We start from the raw sequence: 14360 nt of genomic DNA on the forward strand, positions 1-14360 counted from the left end.
TGTCATTTATATAAGAGCAAAAGCAAGCCAGGTGAGCTACTTGATTCCCTAACAAATTGTTAACTATTAACAGACAGTATTGCTGATGGGTTCATGGATGTAAACTGTAATAAAAGTTGTAATTATCAAATTCTCCTTGTTAGTTGGACTTAACATTTAACTGGATGCTCCTTCAAACAAGTCTAACAAAGTTACAGCTGGATGAGCAGCATTTAATATGCTAGTTTGTTCATCTTTGGTACTAAGTGTTTTTACATTAAGGATGAAGATTTTCAGTATTTTTTTTAACTAAGTATATCTTTTTCCTTTACCTGGTTTGAATTATAGAATTAACTCAGTATCACCCAACACCTCCTTTGAGCCCAGAACTGCCTGGGAGTTCCCGAAAAGAGTTCAAAGAGAATAAGGAGCCTTCTCCAAAAGCAAAGCGCAAAAGAGGTGTGAAAATCAGCAACGTGGCTTTGGATTCTATGCATTGGCAAAATGACTCTGTCCAAATCATAGCAAGTGCCAGTGATTTAAAAAGTATGGATGAATTTCTTCTGAAAAAGGTACACTTTGCTTGCTGAGTTAGCCTTCGAGCAGATTTGACTTGAGAACGCTTGTGTATACAGGATAGGCTGTTGTGAAAAGACGTGTTAAAATTTCTTTAATAACAGTCATTGAAGGTTTAGATAATAGGAAATGCACAGACAGAATTTAAAGTTTTAGTCTCCACTGTGATTTCATAATTGTCATATATGAAGGTGAAGTTTATTGTATATTTGTAGTAAAAAAAGTAGTTGTGTTAAAAAACTATAGAATCAACATGTTAGAAGGGAACTTATGTGATCTGGTATACTGTCCTTTTCTTAAGCTCTAAGATGACCAGTGGCTTGTAATTTTAGAAGAGTCATTGCTTAAGAGACATTTCAACCATTGCATTTATATCTTTTTGATGAGTTGTTAATTTTTCTGTGATTGGTCCCTAGATGAATGACCTAGATAATGAAGACAGCAAGAAGGATACATTAGTGGATGTCGTATTTAAAAAAGCCCTGAAAGAATTTCGGCAGAATATCTTCAGCTCTTACTCATCTGCATTGGCGGTAAGCTAAGACCATGTTAGGAGATATTCACGGTTCAGCATAGCCTGGAATTTTAATCAGCTATAAAGTCAGACTCAAGGGTGCAATTCTTAGAACTTGCTCAATTACTATGTTACTTCAATTGTTAGGACTTGCTTAATTACTGTATTAGTTTAACTGGTCTTTTACTCATACTTAGTAGTTTATATTGCCTACATTTTATACTATAGTGGGTCTTTGCAAATACTACAGAGCATCTTGAACTGGTTCATTTATAAACTATGTTGAGCTCCTAACCTATCCTGCGTACAAGTTGAATCAGTCTTTAAGAATGTCTTTATAGGGGCTGGAGAGGTGGCACAGGGGTTAAGAAGCTGCTCTTCCAGAGGACCTGAGTTCAGTTCCAGCACCCACCTGGCAGTTCACAACTGGCTGTAACTTCTGTTCCAGGGAATCTGACACCCTCACACAGACATACATGCAGACAAAAGACCAACGTACATAAAATATAAATAAATAATTAAAAAAAATGTCTTTATAAAACTTAACTCTTTTTTTTTTTTTTTTTTTTGCCATAGATGGATGATGGGAAAAGCATACGATACAAAGACCTGTATGCACTGTTTGAACAGATTCTGGAAAAGACCATGAGGCTTGAACAACGTGATTGGAATGAATCTCCAGTGAGAGTTTGGGTTAACACATTCAAGGTGTTTTTAGATGAATACATGAATGAATTCAAGACTCTGGATAGCACAGCTTCAAAGGTAAATGAGTTACAGTTTGGTTTCCATTAAATTATAAATTATGTTATAAGGAACCTGTCTAGGAAACATTTTAAAATTAATATTAGTGTATATTATTTGTGTAAAATGATAGGTTTTGCCAGGTGGTGGTGGTGCATGCCTTTAATCCCAGCACTCGGGGAGGCAGAGGCAGGTGAATCTCTGTGAGTTCAAGGCCAGCCTGGTCTACAAGAGCTGGTACCAGGACAGGCTCCAAAGCCATAGAGAAACCTTCTGTCTCGAAAAACCAAAAAAAAAAAATAATAATAATAATAATAAGATAGGTTTCATTATGGTTTTCCTACATCTATGCAATATATTTTGATTACACTGTTCATGGTGGCACATGCCAGTAGTCAAATACTGAAGAGGTTGAGGCAGGAGAGTCACAGTTCAATAGCACCCTGGACTATGAGTAATAGTAAAACAATGTATTTCAAGAAACTATTGAGAACATGGCAGTGTATCATTTCTTCAGATCCTCCAAACTATTCTAAGTTTGCCATGTATTTCTTTGAACTTGTTTCATTAAACATATCCTTCTAATTATAACAGTGTGCCCTCAATATTATACTTTCAGCTCTAATGGAGATTAATTCATGAATTGACTTCTAAAAAATATGGTTAAAGGTGAAATGAATTAGCTTTTACCTAAGAACCTACAAATTAGATCTCTCTTGAAAAAGTTTTTAGAAAAAAATGTATTTTTGGGAAATCTAAACATCAGTAATATTAAGTTTTACTTTTTGGTCCTGTTAGTAGTAATACTAAGTTTTACTTTTTGGTCCTGTTAGTTAATAATAAAATTATTAAGATAATTTTAATTAAATCTTGTTTTAGAGTTAGCAAATATTTGTAATCTCTGTTACAAAAGAGATAGTTGGATAGGAGTTAAGAACATAGCACAGTTGCTAGAGTGCTGCCGAGTATGCATAACGCACAGAGCTTCAGTACCATATAAAACAAGGTGCAGAGGTGCATATCTCTAATCCCATCACTCTGGAAGTAGAGTCAGAAGGGATCAGTTCATGGTCACCCTTAGCTTCACAGTGAGTCTGAGGCCAGCCTGGAAAAAACCATATACTCTTTGAGTGTGATGATATATGCTTGTAATCCCATCACTCTGGAGGATGGAGTAGTCAAAGACAGCTGGATTTACAGAGAAATTCTAATTTAAAAAAAAATCTTTTAAAAATGTGTATTTTAAATAGAGATAGTTGTCTAAATAAGGTTATCAGTGCATTTCATTATAGCATGTAATTTATATCATTAGTCTTTGTGTTGATTGTACTTCATTTTATTTTTACTTAGTTTATGGATTAAAATTTTAAGCCATTTTAAATCATTTTAAGGTAGTAAACAAGCTCTAGAAATCCTGGATTTTGTGTTGTGGATGTCAGGCTTGTAATGCAGAAGATTTTTACAGGTTTATAAACTACTTTGCAAGTTGATGGTTGTTAAAGGGTAGATTTAAGCTCTTTTGTTCTGTGTTATCAGGAAAGGTCCTCTGTCTACAGAGCTTTTCCATACTCCATATGGCCCCTTTTATATTTATGTCCATTGTAGATGGCAAAACCTTTACAGTTGGTCATTTGACTAGTGAATAAAATGTCTAATAATGTGTGTCTTTTAGATAGAGCTGATATTTAAAAAGAGATCAGTCTCTAAAGAGTTCTTCTATTCTTCTGATTTTGTTAGCCCTTCCTTTTACGAAACTTAAATATTTTCTCAAATTTGGCTTAGCTTTGCACAGTTCCTCTTGAAGAATAAAGAACTGTTTATTATTTGTAGAAGCTGTTCAAACATGTTCAAAGAAGAGAGTATGTTAGTTTTTTGTAATTTTCAATTTATGTTTCTGCTGGTCCCCTGCCAGGTGCCTAAAACAGAAAGAAAGAAAAGAAGGAAAAAAGAAACTGATTTGGTAAGTTACATTTTTGGTATATTATAAGAAATAATATTTTTCAGCTCAGTAGCTTGATGCAGATCTTGTATTCCTGTGAACAGGTTTACCAGATCCCTAGAATGTACTCACATGCCTTTAAAAAAGTAAGAATGATAATGGACCTGAAATCCCAAGAACACCTACTTTTAGTACTGGATTTCTAAAATGAAAGAAAATTTGGAATATTTTCTTATGTAATTACTGTTTTCTAACTTGCTTATTATTTGTTTAACTTAACTCTCTAACCATCTCATGAAAGTAGAATTGTACAATTCCTGGCTTTTGCATGTGGTATTCTTGAGATTCACCCATGTTTTTTTATCAGTAGTCAGCTACATTGAATATTCAATAGAATTGCATTATAGACATACCACTTTATGGGAGGTTGTGCTGAGGACTTTTGGCATGCTAGGCAGTTATTCTACCACTGATTTAAAGCCCTAACCTTTTTATTTTATTTACATTTTATTTACCAGTTCATAGACATTTGGGTTGGTTTATGGTTTAATTTGTATTTCCCTCATGGCTAATGATGTTAAACATCTTTTCATGTGTCTGGTAGTCATTTGTATTTCATTGTTCGGTTATTTATTCAGCATTTTTTAAAATATTTATTTATTTATTAAGCCTGCAGGCCAGAAGAGGGCACCAGATCTCATTACTGATGGTTGTGAGCCACCCATGTGGTTGCTGGGAATTGAACTCAGGACCTTTGGAAGAGCAGGCAATGCTCTTAACCGCTGAGCCATCTCGCCAGCCCTTTATTCAGCATTTTTAAAGCTGGTTTGCTTTATTGGGTTATAACTTTAATATATTAGATGGGTGCTGTGAAAGCTAACAAGACTGTAAAAGAATGAAACTATATACTTTAGCTATCAGTCTTCATCAACTCCAAATGAATCAAAGACCTTAGCATTAGACCTGGAACTGCTAGAGAAAAAAGTTGAAACAACAAAACATTTCAAGATGGTGGGCATGTGGACAGAAAAATGGTTAACAGTTGACAGATGGGACTTGTGAAATTAAAAGGTTTTTTTAATAGCAAGAAAAACACCCCCCCCCAAAAAAAAAAAAAAAGAAAAACAACCCAGTCAAAGAAAAAAAAATGGTTCAAAGTATTGAACATAGACTTCTCCAAAGAAAAAAAATACAAATGAGCAATAAATATTTTTAAAAACATTAACATCCTTAGCCACCAGGAAAGAAGTAAATTGTAACTACTCAGAGATTACAAATCACACTGATCAGAATGAGAATCAGCAGGAAAACAAATATATGTATATATTTTGTAAGCTGCTTTCTAGCAAATTTAAGAAACAATCTTCCAATAAAGTAAAATTGAAGAGCAATGGACATACTGCTTAATTCTACCAAACCTTTGAAATCATCCTCACCTTGCACGAAAGCCAGATAAAGATACAACACAAAGGAAATTGTAGGTCAGTCAGTATTCTTTATGAATGCAAACACAAAAACTCTCAATAAAACATTTGCAAAGAGAATTCAAGAACTTAGAAGATTGTAGTAGCTTGAAAAAAAATGGCCCCCAATGGGAGTATGGCCTTGTTGGAATGGGTGTGGTCTTTTGGGGGAAGTGTGTCACTGTGGAGGTGGGCTTTGAGGCCTCATATATGCTTAAGCCATGCCCAGTGAGACAGACCACTTCCTGTTGCCTGTGAGTCAAGGTATAGAACTCTCAACTACTTCTCCAGCACCAGATCTGTGTATATGCTGCTTTGCTTCCTGCAATGATGATATAAGTGAGCCACCCAATTAAAAGTTTTTTATTTTTAAGAGTTGCCATGATAATTGTGTCTCATCACAGCAATAGAAATCCTAATTAAGACAAAGACCATGAATGTACCATGACCAAGTTTCTTTCATTCCAGGGATATAAGGATGATTTGACATATGCAAGTCAATAGATATAATAAAGCTCATAAATATATTTAAGAATCCAGATTACATAATTATACCAATTGATACGGAGAAGGTCTTTGCCAGAGTTCAACATCCCTTAATAATAAAAGCCATGAAGAAACTGGAAATAGAAGATACATCCACATAATACATGGAATATATGATAAGTCCAGAGCCAACATTATATTAAGTAGGGGAAAACCTGAAAGTATGTCCTCTAAACACAATAACAATCATGTCTTTTCTCTACTCTTATTTCCTGTAATATTCAAAATCATAGCTAGAGCCATAAGACAAGAATAAAAGGAATAAAAAAGTCAGATTATCCCTATTTACAAATGGTTCTATACTCACAAAACCCTAAAGACTACCATAAGCCTATTACATGTAGTAAACACTTTATGCAATATGACAGTATAAAATTAACATAAAATAGCTTTTTATTACCAGTAATGAACTTGCTAAGGAAAAAGAAATCCCATTCATAATAGCTTAAAAAACGAAAAGCCCTTATCAAGGAATAAGATGGAGAAAAATCTCCATGCTCATGGATTGACAGAGTTAATATTTAATATTATTACCAAAAACCATCTACAGATTCAGTGCAGTTCCTAAAATTTGGATGGAAGCACAAAATACCCTAAAAGCCAGAACAATCCTAAGAAGAAAGAGCAATGCTGGAGGTATCACAATACTTGTATTCAAACTCCGCTACAGAGCCATAATAACAAAAACATGGTTCCAGTACAAAAACAGCCTTGTCAGGTCAATGGAATAGAATAGATGACCCATAAATAAACACTTAAATACTTAATATTTGACAGCAGCGTCAAAAAATAAATAAAATGGAAAAAAATTTAGTCTCTTAACAAATGGTACTGAAAAAAACTGAATGTCAATATCTGTCACCTTGTACAGAAATCAGTTTCAAACTGGAAAGACCTTAATATAAAATCTGAAAAATTTAATCCCAGCACTCGGGAGGCAGAGGCAGGTGGATCTCTGTGAGTTTGAGACCATCCTGGTCTACAAGAGCTAGTTCCAGGACAGGCTCCAAAGCCACAGAGAAACCCTGTCTCGAAAAACAAAAACAAAAACAAAAACAAAAAAATCTGAAAAATATGAGGCAGATAGAAGAAACCATAGGCAAAAATTTCAAGATTACAAGTCTAGTCAAGGACATTCTGACAAGAACTTACAACATAGGAAATAGTCCCAAGAATTGACAAATTGGAGTTGCACAAAATTAAAAAGCTGCTTTACCAGAAAACACAAGTGAAGAAACAGAGGGAGGGTCCTGCCAACTATACATCTGAAAGAATCTGTAAAATATTTCAAAAATTAAAAACCAAAATAAGACCTTTTTAAAATTAATAATCAATTGAACTAAAATTTTTCTCGACAAAAAAGTAAAAAGGCTCATTACATGAAAAATGTTCAAAACTTTCAACCATCATGGAACTACAGATTAAAACTAGTTTGAGATTCTACTTCACACAGCCAGAATGACAGCCAGTTAGTTGTTCATCAACAGATTAATGCTACGGGCTGGGCAATGGTGGTGCACGCCTTTAATCCCAGGACTCAGGAGTCAGAGGCAGGAGAATCTCTGAAAGTGCAAGGCCAGGCTGGTCTACAAGAGCTAGTTTCAGGACAGGTGCCAAAGCTACAGAGAAACCCTATCTCGAAGAAAAAAAAACAAAAGAAAGGAAAGAAAAAAAATTTACGTATATACAATGAAATTTTAAATGGTTGTATAGAATGTATTTATGACATTTGCAGTAATATGTATGGAACTGTCAGACTAAGAAATAAGCAAGTCTGAAACACATATCACATGTTTTATCTTGTGAAGCTTACAGATTTAAATTTTTATATCTGTTAAGTGTATATGTGCAGCATTAAAGTAGAAAGTAGAATGTGAGAGTGAAGTCTAAAGTGGGGGAGGAACAAGAGAGGGTAATATATGTCATGAGAGCAGAACAAGGAACTGTTTCAGGGAAGGAAACCAGCAAGAACAGTAAGAGAGCAAACAAGAACAGATTTCCCAGGCAAGTCAGTGGCCTTTAATCCTAGCACTTGGGAGACAGAGGTAGGTGGATCTCTGTGAGTTCAAGGTCGGTACCCAGGGAGTCCAGGCCAATCAGGGCTACATAGTGAGATCCTGTCTCAGCCAAATCAACACGAAAGATGTGTATGCATTGAAAATGTCACATTGAAACCATTTTCTCTTTTATAGTAACTAAAAAGTTGGTTAGGAAAAAAAACAAAAATAATTATTTATATTGATTCTTAATGTAATTATATTTTCAATATTAATTCAAAATTAATTTATGAAATATATATATATATATATTTTGGTTTTTCAAGACAGGGTTTCTCTGTGGCTTTGGAGCCTGTCCTGGCACTAGCTCTGTAGACCAGGCTGGTCTCGAACTCACAGAGATCCGCCTGCCNTTTCAAGACAGGGTTTCTCTGTGGCTTTGGAGCCTGTCCTGGCACTAGCTCTGTAGACCAGGCTGGTCTCGAACTCACAGAGATCCGCCTGCCTCTGCCTCCCGAGTGCTGGGATTAAAGGCGTGTGCCACCATCGCCCGGCATGAAATAGGTATAATTTATGAAAACAAAAGCCTTTCGAACTCATGGTTGATTTCCAATAACATAAAACATTTTTGGAATTTAAAAACATATTAGAAATGTTGCTTTCAATTTAACATGCGTAGTTACATAAGATAGCTACCACTTGCTTGTTGAGTTGCATTGTTTTTATAATATCTACATATCTAAGGGACAAACTATACTTTATATCATTATTTCTTGGAGGAATCATAATTCTCTACCTGGTATAAATACCCATGAAGTCTTAGCACGAGGTTGGAGGAGTTCCTATTTGCCAACCATGTTAGGGAAGCGTTTACTTGATTGGCTGTTATATAAATAGTGAAATCTCTTCATTCAGGTGGAAGAGCACAACGGCCACATCTTTAAGGCCACCCAGTATAGCATTCCTACATACTGTGAATACTGTTCTTCCTTGATATGGATAATGGACAGAGCCTCTGTTTGCAAATGTAAGTATTAGACATCTTTGAGGGAACAGCCTTTATGGTCTTCTCTTGTGTCCACATGTGTGCAAAACTAGTACTATATGTTTGTTAAGTTATGCAGCCACTTGGAGTAATTCTCAAGCCCTCTTGGACTATAACTGCAGTACTTCTTCGTGCCCGAGCAGCAGGTGAACTTTGGAAAACATTTTGCTAGTTAGCCCTATGTGAGTTTAACACTACGGTTAATAACCCTCTTTAGTGCAGTCTTTCAGATGAATTCTAAGTTTTATGCCACCCTGGAACTTGCTCTGGGAAGGCTGTCATAACTGCCTGAAATGTCTTCAAGGAACCTTTCCTATGGTTCCAGTGCAAATTTACCATCTTCTTCTTCTTTTTTTTTTTTCCTCTCTCAAGACAGGCTTTCTCTGTGTTGCCTTGGCTATTCTTTAGGTCAGGCTGGCCTTGAACTCAGACATCTTCCTACCTCTGTCTCCCCAGTGCTGGGATTAAAGGTGTGCGTCACCACCACTCAGGTTCCATCTTTTTAATGCAGCAATGGTCTTTTGTCCACATCTATGTGCCCCTTTCCTGGTAAAACTGAATATGTTTCATTCTACTTTCCAATTATCAATAAAAACTTGGCTAAATGTAGCCAGCAATAACCAGAACTACAGCATGATGCTATCATGCTATGTTGTCCTAAAAATTTCCTCCATCAAATTAATTAGTCATTTAATTTGGCCTCACTCAAATTTGGAACCTGGATCAACATAGATAAAAATTTTTGCTCAAAAATACAAATGGTCAGGGCTGGAGAGATGGCTCAGTGGTTAAGAGCATCGCCTGCTCTTCCAAAGGTCCTGAGTTCAATTCCCAGCAACCACATGGTGGCTCACAACCATCTATAATGATGTCTGGTGCCCTCTTCTGGCCTCCAGGCATACGTGCAGACAAAATATTGCATACATAATAAATAAATTAAAAAAAATACAAATGGTCTCTAGTCCAATTCTCCGTAGGGTTCACAAATGGAACAAATGAACTTGGCCTTTACTGTCCTCATTTTTATTAACAGTCTAGTTTTCCAGCCTCCTTCCATAATATCTCATCAAGTTCTATTTACAGCATTCTAGAACTAGGACTTTTCTTTTTTATACTCACGCTCCATATTTTTCCACATTTCTGTTTGAAATCAGTTTCAGAGGTTTAAAATCACTTTTAAGTTTAGCAAAGACAACAACCCTACTTCTTTGGTACCAGTTTTCTATGTTTATTTGTGTTGGTGTGACCACAGTGCCTGATAGAAACAGCTTAAGGGAAGACACATTTGTTTTGGCTCATGTTTTCAGGGATTGTAGTCCTTCATGCCCAATGGGCTGTGTGGTAGAGGCAAACCAAGAAGCAGAGGTTATAACCCACATGAGGGCAGGATGTAATCTTTAAATGCCCACCTTTAGTGACCTACTTCACCCAGTTGAGTTTCCACCTTATAATGGTTCCACAGCCTCCCCAAAATGGTGCCACTAGATGGGGAATAAACTTTTAAATAATGATCCTATGGGACTTTCAGATTCAAACTTGAATAAAGCAAGAACTTTCATTTTATTATCCGTTATCTTAAGAATTATAATGAGATAGTAGGAAGTAATCTGAAATGTACTTGATTCAAACACTTTGACTTTAAACTAAGCAGTAGTTCTCAATTTTCCTAATATTGTGACAGTTCTTCATGTTGTGACCACAAACCATAAAATTATTTCGTTGCTTCTTCCTAACTGTAATTTTGCTGCTGTTAGGGATTGTACTGTAAATATTTGATATGCAGAATATCTGATATGTTATCCACAAATGGTTTGAGACCCACAGGTTGAGACCTGCTGATTTGAAGAATTTGCTTTTTTATGGCCAAAGTGGATTTAGATTAATTTTTAAAATAGGATTAATGGTTTTTATGACTGTCTCGATTTCACCAGTATAATACCATAGCCTCTTCTACTTGATTTTAGTTTTGAAAACATAAAAAATTAGAAGTTTAAGAGAGAATATTTTTGTTAGTTTGCAAGAAGTTGAACTGGTATAGGCAGAATGACAGGAGTCACCTTGTTCTCTGCATCCCCCATCAAGTGTCTCCTGCTCAGCTAGCTGTCTGCCTACATTGTTATCAAGCCATACGAAGAAATTGGTTTTTGTTTGGTGTTTTTTGTCTTTGAGTGTTTATCTATGTAGCTATGGCTGGCCTCAAACTCACAAAGATCTTACTTTTGCCTCCCAAGCCTAGACATTATTTTTGCTCTAAACTTTTTTTTTTAATCTTATGTTTCCTACTGTAGCTAATACTCTGCTTATATTATTCTTTAGAGCTCTATTCTGGTACTTTAGGAATGATAAATAAGTCCTTTCCTATTTTTTAAAATATACTGCCAATTTCATTTCAGTAAGCATTTTTGATAATAATGCCTTTGAGTGTAATCAAGATTATTAATTGGTATTTCTGGAGTTTCAACAGGCTTTGGAGCACTACCTTGTGAATCAAGCTATAAAGATAGATAAATAACCCGTTGGAGTTGTGGGAGTGGGGGATATAAGTGCAGTAGGACTAGCACCCTAGAAAAAATAGAAAGCTCATTGTTCTATTGAAACAATTTCTAAAGAAATTGTTCATTGACACTGAAAATGTTAGGTGTTTTCAACTGCATGTCCATTAACAGAGGTTAGCTCAAACAAAATGTATTCATGACCTTAGAGCAGATTCACCTTCAAAGAAACAAACTGTATTCAAATAAATTGTGAACTTGGTAAGATCTTGCTATTGATTTGCAGACTAAAATTGCTACATCCTTAACCTGTTTTCCAGTGTGTAAGTATGCTTGCCATAAGAAGTGCTGTCTGAAAACCACAGCCAAGTGCTCCAAGAAGGTAAGATAGTCCCACCCTCAGGACTACACAGTGGATCTGCAAGGTTTTTGGTCACATGGAAAGAAGTTAGAGCTTCTTTGGGTTTATAATACAGTGGTTTTCAAACTTCACGACCCCAAATCACATTACAAAGTATGGGGTTTTTTGTTTGTTTTGGTTTTTCATTTATTTATTTATTTGTTTGTTTGTTTGTTATGTATGCAATATTCTTTCTGCGTGTATGCCTGAAGGCCAGAAGAGGGCACCAGACCTCATTACAGATGGTTGTGAGCCACCTTGTGGTTGCTGGGAATTGAACTCAGGACCTTTGGAAGAGCAGGCAATGCTCTTAACCGCTGAGCCATCTCTCCAGCCCCTTGTTTTGGTTTTTCGAGACAGGGTTTCTCTCTAGCTTTGGAGCCTGTCCTGGAACTAGCTCTTGTAGACCAGGTTGGCCTCGAACTCAGAGATCTGCCTTCCTCTGCCTCGCGAGTGCTGGGATTAAAGGTGGTATCCTAAGTTTTGTAAGAAAGCAAACTGAGCAAGCCATGAGAGGAGTAAGCCAGTTAGCAGTGTTCCTTCATCACTTCTTCACTTCCTGCCTTGAGTTTTTGCCCAGACTTCCTTGGACTATGATGTGGAAATGTAAACAAAATAAACCCTTTTCTCCTAAGTTGCTTTCGTCTTAGTGTTTTATCACAGCAATAGAAACGTAACCAAGATGTAACCAAGAAAACAACAACCAAACAGTATTCTGTCTAGCAATCTTACATACTAAAGTCTAAGAAGGTTGTTGAGGTTTTAGCAGTAGGGGTAGGGTAGTTCCATACTGTCAAGATTTGAATCGCTGTAATTTGTTCATTAGAGAAATAAGACTAAAATTTAGAAATATTTTGTTTCAGGATATGGTTTTTAACTGAAAAGCTATTTAGCCTCAATGGCAAAGAATCAAATTAGGATAAGATTTTTCAGAGTTTCACACTGCTAAGGAGGGCAAAGAAAATTTTCAGACTATTCAAAGAGAAAGTAGTTCCCCAGACTCTCAGTGAGAGCTATGTCAAGAAATATACCCTAGGAATGGGGGTGAATCATTGATAGACTGAGATTAACAAAATTTACCAATTAGCTTTAAGGTGATTCTTAATTAGATTATGGTGCTATTTCCTTATTCTGAGCACCTACAAGAGAGGAAGAACCTCTCCAAAGAAAGAGCATCACTCAGCACATTATATTTTTTCCAAATATACTAAACAAAGAATTAGACTACTTAATAAATAGTCAATAAAATAGATTCCAATAGTTGCTTAAGTATCAAATATATAGCTTTAAGCTTTAATAAATGTTTAAATATCTAGTTTTATTTCACAATTTTCAACTATTAACTTTGATACTGAAGGGAGAGCCTTAACATTTTAAAAGATGATAAGTGTATTATGCATGCATCATATTAATAGCAAAACTTTTTGTTAATGTTTATTTGCTTAAATCATTGCATGGAGATTATTTCATTTTTTTTCTAATTATTATATACTCTATACTAGGTGGTTCCAAGCCATATATACTTAGCAACTTAGTTTAGTTAAGTTGATATGGTGACAATACTAACATTTAATATGCATCCCTTAAACTTTCTAAATATTTTGCCTCAAATCTTGAAATAGTATTAGAGGTGTTATTTTATACTGATTTAACATCCTTCAAATAAAATATGGAATTGATTCTCTGAGAATTAGTGCTTATATGTAAAATGTATGCATGCACAATAAGAGAAAACTAATTCTTGGCTCTTTGAAATTCTCCAGTAGCGTCTCTTAGCTGTCAGAATAAAGTCCAAATGCACTTTATAGCCTCTGCCTAGCTTTTTGTTCATTTTTAGTTTTGCCATACCAGACAGTGTAACATCACAGATTCTTTGACCCCACATTTCCTAGTCCTCTCTTGGTTTCTCGGGTACCACCTGCTTCTCAACATCAGTGTGAAGCATCAGATCTTTTTGAGATCCTTCGATGCTATTTTTTGTTGTTGTTTATTTTGGTTGGTTTTGTTCTGGGTTTGGTTTGTGTGAGACAGTGTCTCATGTAGCTCAGACTGGCCTGGAACTCTCTGTGTAGCCTAGGATGACTTGGAACTTCTGATTCTCCTGCCTCTCCTTCCCAAGTGCTGGGGATCAAACATAGAGCCTCTTGCAAGCTAGGCCAGTACTCTGCCAACTGAGCTATAAGCCCAGCCCAGTCTTTCCTTTTCAGACTCCTGTGTTTCTGTAATTACCCAGTGAATATTACCTTTTTTTTGGTACATATTAATAGAATGTATTAGTATAGTTTTAGGGGAAATGTTCTCTCTTATGTTTTCCTGCTACCCAGAACATAATGACAAATAATGGATATAAGACTAAAATTCATTCTCCTCCAAGAATAGGAAGCAAGTAATGTATTCCACTATAAATGAAGTCAGGAAATGCAGAGCAGAGCTTTGTTCCTGGGAGTAAAAATCTTACTTGTGTGAAGGACCATGGTTTATGGCATTAAATTTGTTTCATATAAAAATGCAATTTCGGATCTCCTTCCTTCCTGGCATGAAGCTGAGTCATGTATATTTCTGAGAGTGACTTTCCAGCACAGTCGAACCTATTTCCACCCTTAAGACTTGTTGTCAAAATTCATGAAGCTTATGAACAGTTTTGCCACCCAAAGTGTCATCATGG

General features: G+C 35.7%; 1 protein-coding gene across 4 annotated transcripts in view; it reads left to right on the plus strand.

The window, feature by feature from the left end:
- Myo9a (myosin IXA) overlaps positions 1-14360 on the plus strand; it is a 202770-nt gene that overhangs the window by 163457 nt on the left and 24953 nt on the right. For all 4 annotated transcript variants that reach the window (XM_050151883.1, XM_050151881.1, XM_050151882.1 and 1 more), the window contains 6 exons: positions 328-551; positions 972-1088; positions 1646-1834; positions 3726-3773; positions 8674-8785; positions 11616-11677. In XM_050151883.1, the coding sequence (XP_050007840.1) occupies positions 328-551; positions 972-1088; positions 1646-1834; positions 3726-3773; positions 8674-8785; positions 11616-11677 (752 nt within the window). The remainder of the gene's footprint in view (positions 1-327; positions 552-971; positions 1089-1645; positions 1835-3725; positions 3774-8673; positions 8786-11615; positions 11678-14360) is intronic.

Source organism: Alexandromys fortis, unplaced genomic scaffold (genome assembly GCF_014885135.2).
Source record: "Alexandromys fortis isolate MF-2015 unplaced genomic scaffold, M_Fortis_MF-2015_v1.1 scaffold_70, whole genome shotgun sequence".
Taxonomy (NCBI): Eukaryota; Metazoa; Chordata; class Mammalia; order Rodentia; family Cricetidae; genus Alexandromys; species Alexandromys fortis.